At 49.4% G+C, this 12,100-nt stretch overlaps 1 protein-coding gene across 1 annotated transcript in view; it reads right to left on the bottom strand.

Annotated features, from left to right (window-relative positions):
• Positions 1-1,340: 1,340 nt before the first annotated feature.
• The window catches only part of LOC144767347 (avidin-like), a 47,041-nt gene continuing 36,281 nt past the window's right edge, over positions 1,341-12,100 (bottom strand). Inside the window, exons 3-4 of the mRNA XM_078650822.1 lie at positions 1,829-1,943; positions 1,341-1,497 (exon numbers count right to left, since the gene is read on the bottom strand). Of these exons, the coding sequence (XP_078506948.1) occupies positions 1,425-1,497; positions 1,829-1,943 (188 nt within the window). The 3' untranslated portion in view covers positions 1,341-1,424. The remainder of the gene's footprint in view (positions 1,498-1,828; positions 1,944-12,100) is intronic.

Below are 12,100 nucleotides of genomic sequence, written 5' to 3'. Positions count from 1 at the left end.
CCATGAGGAACAACAAGTCAGAAGAAGATTCCTGCAACAGAGCAAAGATCTGAAGTTTGTGTTTAAGGGATCGTGTATTAGTAATAAGGCTTTAAATCCTACCCCCTGGCCAACCTTGGTGTCGCCTCCAGCACCGCGCTCAGTCATCACATTAGCTAGAGTGCCCTGCGTAGGCCACCATTTCCAGCGAGCGCACGTGGGGGTGATTTCTCCCCCCAGATCTATGTTACCTCTGCATTTATGGGACTCGTCCAAGATGAGCTGTGATCGCCCATCATACTGGTAATGCTGCGCTGGATACCCAGTTGAGCCAGCAGCATGCCAGGCACCGGGTGAAGTCTAGGGGGGGTGACATTTGTGCTTCTAGAGGATGGCAAGCGGAGTTAAATATGGCACCATACTACAGGTTTGAGAAAGAAAGTATATTCAGACTGATTCGGAGATAGCTCTGCGTTTTAGGAGGACGCCAATAATTGTAGGACAGAAAGCACAAATCGGATATGGAGGCCATTGGAAGAGAAAGTTCATGGCTGCAATGTTCAAATGTGGACTGTAAATTAGAAGCTTGCACCCTCTGAACCTCCACCGCACCACCAATTCAAATCAACTGTGCTGAAACACCAATTCAAAACCAGGTCTAAGCAGCCCCTTGCCGAGATTCAGCACTGCTGAAATTCCAAAGACACCAGATTTAAAGACCCCCGCCGGAGTCTTTAACATGAGATACAACTCATTGGAAAATAGGTGTTCCTCCACAGAGAACTCTTCTGTGAGATCTTCTGGATGGGACTCAACTAATTGTAGACTTGGACCTGCCTGGGCAATTGGTGCCGGGGCATCATGCATGTTCATACCCAGGTTCTGGTCCTGGTGCCAGAATCAGCACGAGGATTATCTGGGCTTTACCAAGGGAAGCACATGTTAATGGCCTTACTGGCTCTACATACAGATGTCCATTCCATTGCAGAGGGTTGTGTCCAGTACAGGGCCTGTACCTCTACCATAGCATTGACCTGGTCATCCCCAGACATCTCCCAAGGGGCACAGGGGTGGCAGGAGGAGTGTAGTCAGTGCTTTCCAAAACAGACCAAGCTGTTGCAGAGGGAAAGCCAGAATCCAACGCTTCCAGTACATCTCTCAGGGAATACCTAAATGAGACCCATGCAGGGGATGGGTGATCCCTGAAGGCGGTGGATGGAGGGCTGCTCATGGTTAGAGGGCAGCCAGGGACCTAGATGAAACAGTTCTTGGTGGAAGCAGCCCAGAACTGGGAATCTGGAATGCGCTGTTCAATGGTGCCCATTGTAATGCCCACTTCAAAGCAGCAATGACACTTCAGACCAGAGCAAACTAACATTTATTATTAGCATTTGTTTTTTGTTCAAAAAAAAAAAAAAAAAAAACGCGAACATTTCCTGAACAATTTATTGGTGTTCATCCACATCGGAGTCACAGATCCAGCTTTTAGTCACAGGATGGAAGACATCCTCTCCAACCCTGCAAGAAAGAAAAAAAAGTTACGTATATTCCGCTGCGCGAGCATAGTGGTTTGAGTGTATGCCATTGAACATAAGAGCTACATCTCCCCCCTCCCCAAGAACATACCCTAGAAGGATGTACATTGGACTCGTGTATGCAAGGCTCAGAACCCCTCCCCCCCCTTTGGTGTACAGAACGTACTGGAATAGAGCATAGGAAGCCCTGGGGTAGAACAGCAAAGACATTGTAAGTCATGCCTCAATATTACTGCAAACAGGCAAAAGATACCATAAATGCAAGCTCAAGAAGCAGGCAGAAGGAAGCATGCATAGGGAGGGTGGCATCTTACCGCGTGGCCTTCCAGTGATCCTCTGCACTCATAGGAGACCTCAGTAGCCACATGGTCTTCAGAACCGGGGGGTCTGACTTGCAGAAGCACTGACCAGCCCACGTAGTGACTGCACCTGAAAGTAACAAGATAGATCAGGACCATAGGATGCATGGGCAACAGACCCCCCTCAACCCACTTTATTGTTGAAAGTAGCAAGATCTGCCCCAGACCCACCTCCGATCTGCCCCAGACCCACCTCCAACCTGCCCTCTATGGACAGAAAAGATAAATGCACACTGCTGCCACATGTCGGGCCTGGAAAAGAGTGCCCCCAAGCTATTTATCCTGGCTCATAAGAATTGGGCATGCATCCTCTCAGCCTCAATGTACACTATTCTAAGTGCCATCCCTTCAGACCATCTCCATTTTCCTACCAGAGCTGGGGTAAGAAAGCAGAACACAAGACCCTTACCTACCCGAAGATCTCACCAACTATTGTGCACCTTGCTATGGTTACGTGGTGCCCTTGCCCATTCAGAGAAGGCTCTGCAACCTTTCAGAATAGAGATGTGCATTTGCTACTGCCAACTTCGCCAATTCCCACATCTCCCAATTTATTTAATTTATTTATTTAAGGATTTGTAGAGCGCCTGGTGACCCAAGGGCATCCCCGCGCTATAAAAACTGTAGGTTGGCTAAGAGGGGAGAAAGGAGGAGCGGAACTCTTTATTTAGGGAAAAGCAGCGTTTTGAGTTGTTTGCGAAAGCGAAGGTAGCAGGGTTCCAATCGCAAGCTGCGGGGGAGCAAGTTCCAACGGGAGGCTGCCATTACTGAGAAACGACGGCCTCCAGTGCGTGCCCTCCTAAACTTGGGAACATTTGCCAGTCGTTCACTGTCCGATCGCAGGGACCTCGAGGCTTTGTAGGGGGTAACCATTTCTCCTAGAATAGAGGGGCCTTGTCCATTTAGGAGCCTGTGAGCAATGCACATGGCCTTGAACTCAATCCTTTCTCGAACTGGCAACCAATGGAGTGCTTTAAGGGCAGGTCTTGCGGAAGATCTGGAAGGGAGACCAAGCAACATCCGAGCAGCTGCATTTTGGGTTCGTTGCAGCTTACCGAAGGTGGATTCGGGGGCTCCTAGATAGACAGCATTACTGTAATCCAGTCGGGCAAGAACCAGTCCTTGAATCAGTAATTTCCTGGAGAGGGGGGAGCAGGGGAAGGATCTTGCGGACTGACCACATGAGTCCAAAGCAGGTACCGGCTGTTTTAGTGGCCTGGGTTTTCTTGGTTAGGTCTGGTTCAAGCCAGACCCCCAGAGTTCTTTTCTGGGGGTGGGCACCTCACCCATGGAGTCGGGCCAAACAGACGGTGGAATTGTTGTCCATTTCTTGCGCATCAGCATGACCTCTGTTTTGGACCCATTGAGCTTGAGCGAAGATTCGCACATCCAGTGGTGGATCTTCTGGAGGCAGTGCAGAAGATTGTCCGGGCGCTGGTCTAGATGTGACAGCGAGACGACCAGTTGCGTGTCGTCCGCGTAACTCAAAATCTTGATTTCAAAGGGGGCAACTACATCTTCCAAAGGGGCCATATAGGCATTAAAAAGGGTAGGGCTCAGTGAAGAGCCCTGGGGAACCCCATTTATTAGTGGAAGAGAGTCAGACCGGGAGCAGCCATCCCAGACCTGAAAAGAGCAGCCCGAGAGGAAAGACTCACCAGGCCAGCGCTGAGCCCCCGAGTCCCGCCCTAGCCAGCCGATGGAGCAGGACACGGTGGTCCACCGTATCAAAGGCTGCACTAAGGTCCAGGAGGATCACTGCCACTGATCCCCCCGAATCCAAAATGCACCTTGCCTCCTCGATGACAGCGAGGAGGGCGGTGTCCGTGCCCTGGCCAGGGCGGAACCCCGTTAGGGACTGACGCAGCAGATTGTTTGATTCGAGAAACTGGGACAGCTGAGCGTTGACCAATTTTTCGGCAATTTTGCTGATGCCAGGAAGGAGCGAAATTGGTCTGCAATTGGCTAGGTCGGACGGGTCTAGTTGGTTTTTTTTTTTTAGCAGAGCTTTGACTACCGCTCCCTTCCAGCTAGGAGGGACCGTGCCTTGAGAGAGAGGCATTGATCAGCTCCATAACTGGAGGAACAATCACTGGGGCGACTGCTTTGAGAAACCTCATGGGTGCGGGATCTAGGGGGGAGCCACTTTTCATTTTGGCCAGGGTTTTTTCGACTTCGTCCAATGTAACTGCTCTAAAGGCATTAAGACACGGGCCAGGGGTGCTTACTGAGCTGGTGTCAGGTGCAATCGTGTCCCAGCACGTTAGCTGACTAGGCTGTGGAAGTGAGTCCAGGATGGTGGTGATTTTGGAGTCAAAGAATTTGGCTAGTTCTTTACTCCTGTCTGGGGTGACACTGGACAGTGATGGAGGTTCAGGGATCTGTAGGAGTTCTTTAACTATGAGATAAGATTCTCTCGCGGAATTGGTGGCATTTTTTATCCTGTCGTCATAGTAGGAGGCTTTAGAGGTTTTCAGAGCAGCTTTGTATGCTCGGACAGTCCTCCGGTATGCATCTTGATTGGAATGAAGCCAGTCCTTCCTCCATAGTCGCTCAGCTTTTTTACAATCCTTGCGGAGGGCTCTAAGTTCTAAGTTAAACCAGGGGGCTGAACCTAACTTTCCGCTTTTATCTTCGCGAGTTTTCATGGGGATGATAGGATCAAGTGAGTCGGAGATCCACTTCCTAAAGTTACTGTCAGCTATAACCGGATTCCCGGTAGGGTTGGGGATCGATGATTCTAGAACATTGGCCCAGTCCTTGATAGGGAGTCTGGACCATGCCCTGTCTCGGGTATACGTGATGGGCTTAAGAGGCTTCCTGAATTCTCCTGGTAAGAAGAGGGGGACCAAAAAATGGTCAGTCCAGGGGAGAGGGCATACGGGTTTGGCCAAGAGGGTACGAACATTAGTGAAGACTGGGTCTAGCAAATGACCCTTGATATGGGTAGCTCCGGTGTTTGCTAGATGGAGACCATAGGCAGCTAGATCTCGTGCCAGGTCAGCAGCCCCTGTGTCTAAGGGATCGTCAAAATGGATATTGAGGTCCCCTAGCACAGTGAAGTTGGGAGTGGAATGGGCAAGAGCTGATATGGAATCCAGTAGGGCGCTAGCAAAGGGGCCAAAATGTCCGGGGGGGCGATACACCAGAATGCCTGTCAACGAGGTTACCGGAGACAGACGGATGTTAAAGTGGCAGCTCTCCGAATCCTTGATGCGAGCATCGCTAATTCTGCACGGGAGATGCTCTTGATGCAGAATTGCCAGTCCGCCTCCTCTGCCACAGGGGCGTGGCTGGGATTGGATGAGAAAGCCCGGGGGCAGAACCATGACTACATCCGAGTCAGAGTGCGGTGTAAGCCACGTTTCTGTTAAGAACAGAATGTCTAGCTCATGGTCATCAAGCAGATGGTTAATGAGCAAGGCAATCATAGGGAGCGACCTACAGTTCAGTCCTGCTAGTTTCAGGCCAAAGTGTGTAAGTGGCCCTTGAGTCAGTTGTAGTTTGACCGGAGGGCAGATGGCACAGTTTGTGTAATTTCCACCTGAGTCATAAACATAGTTACAGTGTGTGCTTTTGGTGGGTCTGAGACTAAGTAGGTCACGTCTTGAGTAACTCACCCTCTTGGTATGCCCGTCTGGCAGGGGTTCTGGCCCTGGGCCCGGTCGAGCGTGGACGGGCGCAGACGGGCTTGCCTTCGGCGCGCAAACGGCGCTCCCGCTGCGCTCGTCCGCTGCGCTTGCGTAAAAGACACATTTATAGTAGAAGGGGTGGGCGTGGCCTCTATAGTGGGCGTGTCCCAACGTTCGAGCCGCGATGGCAGCAGTGGAATCCTTCCCTGTCACAGGGCTAGGATCCGCTGTAGCAGGGTAACTGGTGGGCGAAGTGCTCGCAAAGTGCTCAGGGTGAGTGCACAGTGATTTTAAAATACAATTTATACACAGTTTCAAGTTTTAAAAAAGTGAGCAAACACCTCCGGCTTTCCGCCTCAGAGGTCAACAGTAATGATTTTTGGCGCGCTAGCCGTCAGCGCTTTATCAGGATCGGGGTGGGCGTGGCCTCTATAGTGGGCGTGTCCCAACGTTCGAGCCGCGATGGCGGCAGTGGAATCCTTCCCTGTCACAGCGCTAGGATCCGCTGTAGCAGGGTAACTGGTGGGCGAAGTTCTAGCAAAGTGCTCAGGGTGAGTGCACAGTTATTTTAAAATACAATTTATACACAGTTTCAAGTTTTAAAAAAAGCGAGCAAACACCTCCGGCTTTCCGCCTCAGAGGTCTAAATTAAGTCTAGCGTTTGAGTATACCCACTGTTATTTAGCTAAACAAGACCATTTCAGCTGTACAATTCCTCCCAGAAACCCTTTTTTCTGGTTCTTTATGGAACACAGAGCACGCGTCTCCTGCAGTCCTAGTATGGTTACCAGACTAGTTAATATCATTAGCATTACTACAGGGCTAACCTTCAGTACAGACCTAACATTCTAGGGGTAACCAGATTTTACATCACAATTACAGCAGAATACAAGCTGAACTGCACGATTAGCAAGGCTATAAAGTGTATGTGGAATGTGCACATGGCCGATACGTGGCATGTAAGACCCAAACATGCATTTAAAGTGCTTGTCCATCCCAAATGGTGCTGAACTGGTTATGTATCACACTATGGCACCCAGATGGTAGGACCTCCGTGATGTTAAATTCACATAAAGGGGCGACAATGAGGTTTGATTTATAATGCACTAAAATCTGGCTGTCGACCAAGCGGTCTTAACAGCATTATAGGACCCTGGGCAAAGCAGAGCACTGGGCCCTGCCTACTCAACCACTCACAGGGATAAAAATGTTTAACAGAAAATTTGTGTTAAATTCTGGTCTGCATGGGGCGCCCATGCTCGTGGGGCCCTTGGGCAACTGGCCAGCATGCGAAGGAGTTAAGACTGCACTGACTGTTGGAGCTTGTGGTCGAGGTCTAGCTGAAAAGGTGAAGTCTCATCTTTGGGATGTTCCATAGGACACTTTGCAGGTACAGAGGGCCTGCTGCTGGAACATTTTACTGCCACCACCTAACCAGAAGTGAGATAATCAACCCAATCTCCTTACACGTGTCAGGAACCAGAAAGATGTTCCGCTTTCCAATGGCTGGTGCAAGAGCTGGAGTTTCACCTGAACCCAGAAAGTGAGAGATCCGGTGTACACAAGAAAGAAATGGACAAGTGACTGTTGAGGGAACCAGAGGGCTTCCACTGGATCAAGACCAGAGGCTTTATACAGCAATCCCTTTGAACACCGGATTCTGGGATACAACAGTAATGAGGCCGGGCCAGACTTCACTACCTGCCTCTTGACCCCAGCACATGGATCCTGCACACTTGCCAGCTGGAAATAGGATGGATTCCAGTCCTTTGAGGAGAGAAGACCCTGTAAAGTTATAAATTACATTTAACAGCGGTCAGAATAAGTGCATCTAGAACATAGTGGTGTTTGGAACGAGTAAGTGTGAAGAACATGGGCAACTTGACAGGCTACATTCCACAGGCACCATAAGAAGGGAGCAGCCAAGCCTCCTGGTACTCGAAGCTTCTCCAGACTGGGGCCCTTGTTAGGGGACAGATTTAAAATATAGCAACTTCATCAACTCAGGAAAGGACGGGACACAACTAGTAAATAAAATGGGGGGGGGGGGGGAAAAGGAGTTTACTAGAACAGTCACTCCTGCACAAAGGAAGAAAGGTTATAGTAGGACTTACACTCAGGCTGTCCAACATCTGGACGGAAGTCAAGATTTCAACCAGACAGGTGCATACACAAGGTGTCATTAGGTCTGTGTTAGGGCATGTGAAATAAGGGTCTGTTGCACTGGTAGGGCAACGCAAAGACTACTATCCAGAATATTGAAATGGGTCTTTGAATTTAAGGTCTGGCGACAGGCAGCTTTAGCTGTGTTGCTAGTGCTCGTGTGAGGAGACTAGTGCCACAGCATTCTGTGGATGGTTACACATTGCCACCGACTTGACAATATAGCTTTGGGGGAAGTTCAAAAGTAGTTCCACACAGCATACAGCTTAAGTTCTAGTCCTGGTAGGCGCGCGCCACAAAAGCATCACACGGTCACCAGCTTCTCGACCCTTGCAGTCCGGCCTCTGCAGAGCTCTTCACAGTGCAAGCCGGAGTGGTTGGCTTTGCCAACGATGTTTTCAAACTATACCCTCCCCCAGGTCGCAGGAAAGATCGGAAATTATTAAATACCAAGAGAAGTTAGAGACCCAAAGTATTTATTAGGGACTTTAACACTTCGAGGCATCGCTGATGTCTGGAGAGGTCCGGGTTCCACCTGGTTCTGTGGTAAATTTAAATTCTGAACCGATGCAAACCTTAAATCGGGGCAGTCCGCTGGCCCATCAGACTGATCCCAGCAGAGGACAGAGCGGACTCCGCCACCTCCTGGTGTTTCAGGAGGTCCAGACACAAGCAGTTGGTCACTGCTCCCTTAGTTTATGGTAAGGCAGAATGTCGAGAGCTGGGAATACCGATAGTGTCCAGACTGTGCACGAGGTGTAGTTTCTATGCTTTTTCTTTCATTTGAGTTCCAAGAACCGGGCGAAGGTTCGTGAACGTGTTCAAAGTACCTGCGCCCCGGAGTCTAGACAATGGCGTGCAAAGGTAATTCGTTGCCTGGACGTCACTTTAGGGAATCTCTCGAAAGTTCACCCTCCGCTTGAACCGCATCCAGACGCCCCGTGCAGCATCACAATGGGAGATCCCGAGCAGCAGGTTACGTTTTACACCAGAGGAAGCTGCGGGCTTGCGTAATACATAATTAAATCGGATCTGTTTCACCTGTGCAGCAGACCGTGTGCCCGGGTGTAATTGGTGCAAGCTATTCTTCTCGGAACAGCTGAGACTTGCCCTTTTACTACGCCTCGGATTACACGTTCCTGCAACAAAGTTTGGGTCCGCTGCTGATCGATGGGTGTGCCCCGAGAGTCTGGAGTCTCGGGCTGGTGACTTCTACCAGGACACTCCCAAAAAGACAGCACAAGAGCACATTCCATGGCCACTTGCTGGTTAATCCCAAAATGTCAAGCCAAGCAATTGGTCTTGACTGTATTGAACGTGAATACAAGGAACACGAAAAATCCGAGTTCGTGCATGAACTGCAAAAAGCGTGCACGAACTGCAGAAAGCAGTGCTCACATTGCAAAACTTCGTAAGGAGGCATTCGCTGCCCAATCTACTGCTCATACATTGAACTGAGAAAAATCAGGGTTAAAAGCATGAGCTTTATTTTGTCAAAGCAAAAAATAAAGGCCACACCCGTTTGTGAAATGCAGGCCCTGGAGCTGTATCAAAGTGCTCCAGGGTGAAACAGGCATGTGAGCGTTTTTGCATCCTCTAGGGTCCTTTGGTATTACAGAAGGGGTCGCAGACACTGGTGTGGCCCCTTTTGCAAGATAGATCATGCAAAGCAATAGTGTATTGTGATTTGCATGGAGGGTAGTCACATGCAAGCGAGGGGGCCCTGGCCATTGCGCCCACACTGTAGTACAGACAGAAGCAGTCTGGAGGCGCACTGATTACTCAGAGGATGAACTGATGGTACCCAACTTTGAGTGATGCCCACTCATTGGGAGGAGAAGAAAGCGGTCCCAGGAACCCCCCCAGAGATCCCCTTGCAGGTGGGTACAGCAACACTACACCCACTTGAGGGGAGATTCCCGATCCATCTGCAAATTGAAGCCGACCCCCCTCCAGTGAGACACCACTACAGTTTAACCATCAGAGTTTGCACCAGTGTAGAACACAGCACATTTAATATAATCCTATGCACAGTCCTGGTCTGTGCGGAGCGCACAGAGTTAAGCGCATCCAGGGCTGGATCATGAACAGTTACTGGTCAAGAGTACATGTTGTGGATGTAGAGAGATAAAAGCACACAGTTAAATCAATTTCTTCACGTTAATGCACGAACTACAGATAGCAGAAGCGCGAAGACGGAGGCAATCACCATTTATAGTTTCTGAATGGTGATGTCTGCAGTGCAGTTTATGCATTAACTGGGGTATTGGAGTTATGCATTTTAACTGTCTAAAGTACAAATGTTTAAGTGCTCAACTTTGCACCAGCCCAACTTTCACTTTCTGGCCCCAAGTGCATAGGAAGAACCAGATTCTTCGGGAGCCACCGTAATGAAGTGTAGGAAAAGGTCTTTTTATGTAGTGCACCCAAATGATACAAAATGACAAAGTCCAGGTGACCCTTATTGGCTTACATGGTTTAAAATAATCTCAAATGCTCTGTGCTAGTGTGGATGAACAGTTTAGGTGTGTCAGAGGGTAGTGTTAAGCATTTGTTGTACACACTACATTGAGACACAAAAAACTCATGCAATTTAGAAAACAAACACGTTTTATGTAATTTGACAACAAGATCGGAATCAGGCATGTACTTTAGAAGTTCTAGCTTTTTACAGGAAAAACAAAAAATAGTAAAATTTTTTGTACGAGCTTCTAATGCAGTAATTTTAGCCATTGGGGGCAACAGTCACTGCAAAGAGACACTTACAGACTACTTACAGGACTGTTCTTCTGAACAGAAGGTAAGTAGGGGCCAAGGTCCAAGACAGCACCATCAGTTCAAGTTTATCTGCCCTGGGGTGTCCAGGTGCTATATGCAGTGGTAGCCTCAATCACTACACGCTAAAGTCAATGGCAAGAATACCTATAAGAAAAGACTGCAGGTGGGGACTGGGGGACCAGTTGGGATTAACCCAAGGGTTAGCTCTTGTGGGTCTCAGGATCACAGAAACTGACAGTTTACTTGAGGCCAGGCAGCTCAGCTGCAGAGGTTTTTGTTCGGCAGGCGGAGAGTTCGAGGCTCACTCTTGTGTACCTGCAGAAAAGGCAAAACAAACAGCGGGGCCACTCTGTGTGGAGCTGGCGTCTCAAAAATCCCTCGATGTGCAGGTATGTTATAGCAGTGGTGATGTTCTGACTGAACACAAACAAGTCTTGGTTGCTGCAAATGCTCCAGTATACAGGGTATTTGTGCTGGGTGGCTCCTGGAGTCTCCAAATTGGGTAGGAGACAGAGCGGACCTAGATCAATGAAGGCCTCTTTCTGAACTGCTGTTCCCTTGATGGACCCAAAAGTCAGAAAAGTGGACTGGACAGATGCACATAGGTGCCTACCGCTGCAGTGGGATTGCTCTTCCACCCCATGGTAGATGCTAACTGGTTGTCAAAGTGCCAAGGTGGGGTTGACGTTCAAGCAGTTAGGCGCCAAGTTCGTGGTCAGTCCTCTGTTTTTGCAGTGACTACTTCCTGAGAACTGAAGGACAAAAGAGCAGAGTCCTTGGTATCAGAGAGCTGCCTAAATACAAAATTTAGGTACTACTAACCTCTGGGGTCCCTGCACCCCCCTATATGACCACTTCTGTGGGGAGTGGGCATAACCCTGTTCCAGAGTTCCCAATTCCAACATAAACAAGATGGTGGAACCCTTCTTTGTGTAGCACTTCAGGTTGCCCAATGAGGGGGTGGTGGGCGGTTACTAGCCTGGAGGTACAACAGGTCCACTGCAGAACTGATTTCCTACCTGTCCTGGTGCCAGATGAGCTTCTGGACAGGGGATGGCATTCTCCAGGTCTGGAGGCAGCTGGGATGCAGATCTAAGGCAGCAGGGGCTTTGAAGCCTCTGGACTTGGTATGCAGATTCGCTAGCCATCCTGCTTGAGGTGATGACTCCTTCCCAGATCAGGTACAGTTTCCAGACCGGAGAGCATGGCCTCTTACCTATGGTGGGAGTGGGGGGGGTCAGAAACTAGTCTCAGGTGGCAGGCTGGACAATACCAGTGTGCCAGCACACTAGATGACTAGTATGGTTCAGGGAAACCTCTAAAGTAAGATACTGGCATCAGTAGAGTTGTTTGATACCAAACTGTATTCTGCAAGAGTCACAGTTCCTGTAGGGAAGACGTAGAACATGAAATAGAAAGCTGTAGTAGTTAGTGTCTGGGGACAGTGTCCTAGTCTTGGTGCCCACACACCCTGAAGGATGTCCTGCTTTATCGTTGGGCAGCACTCCTAGTCGGGCCAGCTCTGCAATGCCCTATGGGTCCCTCGAAGGGTCACTTTGTCGTAGATCCTTTTAGAGATATAGCCATAAAGGTGTGTGCAGGTCTCCGTGCCATTGGTGTCCTAGTGCAAGGTTAAAAGATGGCTGGAGGGGTA

The sequence above is a fragment of the Lissotriton helveticus genome, chromosome 7 (assembly GCF_964261635.1).
Source record: "Lissotriton helveticus chromosome 7, aLisHel1.1, whole genome shotgun sequence".
Taxonomy (NCBI): domain Eukaryota; kingdom Metazoa; phylum Chordata; class Amphibia; order Caudata; family Salamandridae; genus Lissotriton; species Lissotriton helveticus.
Note: the sequence above shows the minus strand (reverse complement) of the source record. Positions and strands in the feature narration are given on the sequence as shown.